A 6000-nucleotide genomic window follows, 5' to 3' on the forward strand; every position below is an offset into this window, starting at 1 on the left:
TCCCAGTTGCTTCGGGAGCAGAAGCAGTGCAGAGTTTGGGTCATGTTTAACAGTGTGTCGTCAGGGATGAGGGGATGGCAGGAAGGGCAGAGATGTCCAGGTTCCATTTTGTTCTTAAAATATGCCCCAGTTACTGTGCTTCGTGCAGAAAAAAGCTCTGTGTTAAGGCATCGGATGCACTGCAGAGACACCCAGTGCTGCAAAGCAGTGCCATGCTGTTCCTAATATTGCCTAATAAACTGCTGCATTGTCTTTTCCCTCCCCCTTATAAAATGGCATCAGAGTCGCATGTTAAGCAGAGAGTGAGCTTCCCTTAAAGCAGCCTGTAGCCATCAGTAATATTTATTTTCTCTATTTGTTTTAAGCCTGTGAAGACTGTGGTTTCCTCCATACTGTCCTGATGGAGCCCTGACCAGCGAGCGTGCAATGCCCCTAGCCCTAATGTGCCATTAATGATAGGTTAATGTACAGTATAATGTTTTTTGGACTATGGGTTCATTACACTTCTGAGTGCAAGGTCCTTCTGCAGAGCGCCCAAGGTCCCATTGCATTATATCATGCAATAAAAATACCCTTTTCATATCACACGCTAATAAACTGTATTTGAAATGCTGTCTAAGGGCACTGCCATCGTCTTGATAGTCCGTGTCTGCAACAGTTGGGATCTTTTTATTATGTTCTTTTTTTTTTGTGATGCCCAATTCAGTTTTTTAAAACGAAATGCGTAATTTGTCGGTGCCTCTTTGTAATAAATGGGGCACGGTCCTTCCGCTGCACAGTCCGGGGGGGTCCTGTAAAAGAGAGCTCTGGGAGGATTGCACTGTGTGCTTTGTGCTTGGGAAATCCTCTGGGATGGGGGGTGCTGCAGGGACACCACGCCGTGCCCGTCCCTGTGCCATCCAAACACATCGTGTAGCAGAGGAGCCCCTCTGTGGGAGCACGAAGGGCGGCTTAAACCTCAGAACTTTTCCCCTTGAATAATGGCCATTTAATTGACTGGGCTAAATGATTGATGGTGCGTGGGCAACGAGTTCGAATTACCAGGGCTGTGTGCGCAGGGGGGCACTGCCCTTTTAATTTCATGTCAGATATTTAAATCCTTTCTCTCCCCCTCTGCGCGGCGCTCCCCTTGCAAAGAGTTAACCTGTCTGGTGGGACACTGCAGCGCGAGGAGCGTACCCTTTATCAAGAGAACGAGATGAGACAAGTTCATTTAAAAAGCCTGGTTTGTCATTGTTTATCTAATTTTCAGCGTTGACACACAAAATTAGGCGGGCTGACACTCACTGCAGCCCCGTCCTGCCTGACCTTTCCTGCTCCTCTGCCTCCCCTCCCGCAGCAGTGGCTTGGTGGGGGCTTTTCAGTGCGCGTTCTGCTGCTTGGGTCTCCTGGCTGTGCTGACTGCCACGTGGTTTCAGTGCTGAGAGTTCATAGAATCGTAGAATGGCTTGGGTTGGGAAGGGGTCCTCAGAGATGATCCAGTTCCAACCACCTTGCCGCTAATGGGCATTTGTGCTATGTATGGGGAGAGGACTGAGCACAAGCAAAATATGCCAGTAAAAGCATGCTGATAATTTCAGGTTGGATATTAGGAAAAAAATCATTCTCAGTGCAGTGTTGCACTGGCACAGCTGCCCAGGCAGAGGTGGAGTCCTCGTCCCCAAGGGTGCTCCAGAACCACGGGGATGTGGCACTTGGGGACATGGTCAGTGGGGTTGGATTGGGCTTGGTGCTCTCAGAGGTCTTTTCCAACCTTAGTGATTCTGTGGTTCAATGAAATGTTGCTGCAAGCAGGCCAAGGGCAGGTCTGATGGGCACGTGCATTGTCCGCAATGCTGTGCTGCTCTTTGTGTGCATTTGTTGCAGATGTGACTGCAGCAGCAAGGTGCTGCTGAGCGAGGCCAGGTATCAGAAGCAGTGGTGGTTTGAGGCCCAACCTGAGCACAGCTGGGGCTGTCCACCAGTGCAGCTCCCATTGACACCATAGTCTGAGAAAAGTCCTCTCTGGAGCAGGGTGAAAACAAGAGAAACCCAAACAGTGGTTTCAAGTTAAGCTTATTTCTAGGAAGAAAAATGTGTAAAATGCGGGATTTTCCGTGGGGTAACCCCATAAAACAAAGCAGAGGGGGCGAGCAGCATGGCTCAGTGATGTCTTAAACACCTCGTAGCCTGCAGTCTTCCCCTGCATGTTGGGAGTAGCTGAATGGCACGGAAATACCGGGTGTGAGATGCCTTCCTCTGCAGGGAGTCTCTCCATCGTAAAGGAGATTCATGGGAGAAGCGGACTGTCTTTAATAGCTTTTTTTTAATTGCCCCAATGCATCTGCTCTTCCTTGTCTGTGGGCTCCGTTGTTTCTCCCTAGTTCTCACTGTTGTCCTTGACTGCTGTTTTGTTTAAGAGGCCAGACAGGCACCTCTGGGCTGCGTTGCTTAGAATAAGCCTTTGCCTTACTACGCGCTTTTGCACCCACCGTACCATAATGTTGTGCAAAACACACTCACACTGATTCCTTCAGCACTCAGTGAGGCAGCAGAAGCCATGTATTCCCTTTCAGCCACATGCTGGGGAAGATTCAGCAGCTCTGTGAAGGTCATGCTGGAAAGTACGTGGAATATCTGCAGGATCCTGTCCCCGGGGTGCAGGTTGTGCTCCCTCCGAATGGTTTCCATGGGTAGAATCAAGGAACGTTTCAAAGAACAGCAACATTTCACAATGTTGGGTTCGCTAAACCCAAATGCACATGGAGTGTGTGCAGGAAGGGATAAGAAAAAAATAAGTTGTAGCCTCTCCATAGCGTTGTTCCTGACGTTAGACATTCAAGACCAAAGCTAAAGATTTCTGATAGCCAGGTGTTGGGAGGGAAGAGACGTTGTCCATATGCTCAGTGCCGCGAGCATCTGTGTACTCAAATGCATCATTTTAAGCTCATCCATCTTCTGCTGTAGCATCGAGCTGGCTGCTGCCATCGTCAGACTCCCGGCCGGGCTGTGGTACCCCTGGGAGTGCTCCTCGGTGGCCATTTCCCAAGCAGAGCTCACGCGTGTGTCCGCATGGGTGCGAAATTCAGAGCTCTGGCAAATGCAAAGTTGTTCTCTGCAGCCCAGAACCACTGAAAGGAAGCGATTCGCTTCCAAAAATAATAATAACAAAAAAAAAAGATTGAATACTGGGGGGAAAAGATACCTATTTCTGCAGCGGATACAAAGAGCAAGTTTAGAAAGATTGATCGCAATGGCAGAGAGCAGTTGCTCAGTTCCAAAGGCCTGAGATAAAGGTCAGGGCTTGTGGCTTGAGCTTGGTGGGAAGCACTGACAATCTGAGCGGGGAGAGCGAGTTCCTGGAGCTGACTTTGCTTTGGAAGCTCTTGTATCTCCATGTTTATTCTTTCCTTCACTGTGGGAGTGAGTTCCTCAAGGTGAAGGAAACAAGCACTGGCTCCCAGCAGTGACTGAGTTCACCTTTATGTGTCAGTTAGCAGTGTCTTGCCTCTTACTGTGTTATTTCTCCATTCGCACAGTGAAAGAGTCCCATTTGTAGCACTGGGATGGTACAGAAGAGGTTGTGATGTGAGAATAGATAAAGGCCAAGTGACATGCCAGTCCTGCTTGTCCAGGGATTGCACAGGGCCTTCTCTGTCCCGGTGTCCTTCTGCAAGGCAGCGAGCCCCGTGGCACCTCCACTAACCCAGGCAGCTCTGGACCAGGACCCCACTGAGCTGAGATGGAGGAAGGATTTGTTGTGTGTGTGGCTCTGCTGTGTGTGTGCAGGGGTCACCTTGCCTCGTGCATTGCCTCTTCCATGCACTGCCCATTCCTTGCACTGCCTTTCCCCAAAACCCATGGAAGGACATCCCGTGGATGCAGCCATCCCAGAGGGTCAGAGCATCTTGCACTTCCTCCCTCCATCGTGTAGATCGTGGCGTATTTTATTCCTGCGGCTCCTCTGTTTGCTGGCCCTGGCCTGCAGAGTGTTTTATTGCATCGAGCTGGTGCTGCGAGGATTTATGGTGCTCAGTTTAGCTCGGTGCTGCCTCATGGCTCCGCTTAGTGCCATCCTGCCCTGCTGACCCCAGCATCCCGGGCACAGTGCGCCCAACGCCGCTGTGCCTGCACTGCTTCACTGTCCCCGAGGGTCCCCACATCCACACTGGTTACTTGCAGGCGTTGTTTGCAAGAGCTGTGAAGTTTAGTGTTGCAAAAACCGAGCTGCTTTTGAGTGATTTGGAGGAGAGATTTTCATCATCTGTGATGGTTTCTCCTGGCGATTGCTTTCTTTCAGCCATTTATGTAATTGCGGTACTTGGTTTCCTGTGGATTTTTATACTTCATTTGAGATTCATCCGAAGATGGCATGTTCCCATCTCTAGGAACGGGGCCAGATTGAGCTGTCTAAGCTGGCTGCTGAAACTGCGCACCGTATTCCTGTTCCATCCTGAGATGCTGTTCCGATTTTCTGAGGTGTCTCAGCCTGTGACAGCCCTGCAATTCCATGGGGCAGCGTGTTGTACAGCCATCCCTCTTTCCATCATACGCTAGGTCCCGCAGCTGCTTCTCATGAAGGCTTGTTGGGGTTATGCATAGGTGAGATTTAGGCTTCTTTCTCAAGCGATGGCTCCAAAGGCCACGTGCAGCTCATGTGTGCCTCTGCTGGAGGCTGCACCCAGTCCTGCTGCAGCTGCAGGCACAGGTGATGGGAGAACGTAACACTTGGAGGGACGTGGCTCCTTCTTTGTGATTTGTACAACCCTAAGGGTGAGGGGTGCACACAGGGTAGGGTGTGGGGTTTGTACTGACTCAGGTCAAGGATGTAAATATAGGTGAATGTGGCATTGCTACAGCTGTGTGTTCATGGTGGCATGATTCAGGCTGTGCCCTGTAGGGGAAGTAGTTTGGAGTGTGACCCAGTTGGGTTACGTTGGCTTGGGTTGGGTTATGTTGAGTTGGGTTATGTTGTGTTGAGTTATGTTGGGTTGGATTGGGTTGGGTTATGTTGGGTTGGGTTGGGTTATGTTAGGTTGGGTTATGTTGCATTGGGTTATGTTGAGTTGGGTTGGGTTATGTTGGGTTGGATTGGGTTGGGTTGGGTTATTTTGTGTTGTTATGTGATGTTAAAGTCACACAAAGGAGCTTTTAAAGGGAGAAAATAAAGAGATTGCAGACCTTTACAAACCAGTGGGTCAGTGGCCCCAGTAAAGAGTTTGGGGTCCCCCAATCTCCTCTTTTCTATATAAATTATGAACATGGATAATATGCATCCATCTGAAAGTTCACCGATGGGAATCCATGTTTCATTGCAACCGCGGAATGTTCCACTGTATTCTTCCTCAAACATGAATGAGATGAACTCTCTGTGTTCTGGCAGGGAGAGCTGTGTCTGTTGGCTAACCCTTCCTGTCCCCTTTGCAGGGCCACCCGTTCATCGTGCAGTACGACGACGGCCACGCGGAGGTGGTGTCCATGTGGGTGTGCAGGACGCTGGAGGAGCGGCGCTCGGCCCAGGGCGCACCGTGAGCTGCTAGGACCCCAGGACAGAGCTTCGGGCTCCCACCCATCCGGGTCCTATTGTGCTAAAAATCAACAAAATCCCTCGGGATCTTTGTTGTTGCCTTCCTCCCTCCCGCGCAGGCACGTTAAGGAATTCCCTTCACACATTTCTCTCGTTTAATGTCCTCAAATTAATCTTCAGTTAAACTGTACACAGCCTTAAAGCGAGTATTTTATATCTCTATTTTTTTGTTATTGAATGTATTGTATATTTCGTGGCTCCAGAGTATTTTTGAACTGTTCGTTTTGCTATTGTACGGCCGACAAGCAGGCTGTTCTGAGGGCTGGAGGAGGAGCTGCTGGCTGTCTGGGGAGCGTGGACATCCACAAAACGCCTGTTTGAGATGAGTTTGGTATTTTTAAGAAAGAAAAAAAAAGAAGAAAAAGAGAAAGGAAGAGTGTGGACTTGCTCGTCCTGGGAAGAGGCGATTGCCCCTCTGCAATACAAGCGTTCCG

General features: G+C 49.8%; 1 protein-coding gene across 5 annotated transcripts in view; it reads left to right on the plus strand.

Annotated features, from left to right (window-relative positions):
* The window catches only part of MAP2K5 (mitogen-activated protein kinase kinase 5), a 114205-nt gene extending 108443 nt beyond the window's left edge, over positions 1–5762 (plus strand). For 4 of the 5 annotated variants that reach the window (XM_021406827.1, XM_021406828.1, XM_021406826.1 and 1 more), the window contains one exon: positions 5407–5652. In XM_021406827.1, the coding sequence (XP_021262502.1) occupies positions 5407–5511 (105 nt within the window). In that variant the 3' untranslated portion in view covers positions 5512–5652. Of the gene's footprint in view, positions 1–5406 lie in introns of all 5 variants that reach the window. The other variant, XM_021406824.1, reaches the window with a different exon arrangement.

The sequence above is a fragment of the Numida meleagris genome, chromosome 9 (assembly GCF_002078875.1).
Source record: "Numida meleagris isolate 19003 breed g44 Domestic line chromosome 9, NumMel1.0, whole genome shotgun sequence".
Classification (NCBI taxonomy): domain Eukaryota; kingdom Metazoa; phylum Chordata; class Aves; order Galliformes; family Numididae; genus Numida; species Numida meleagris.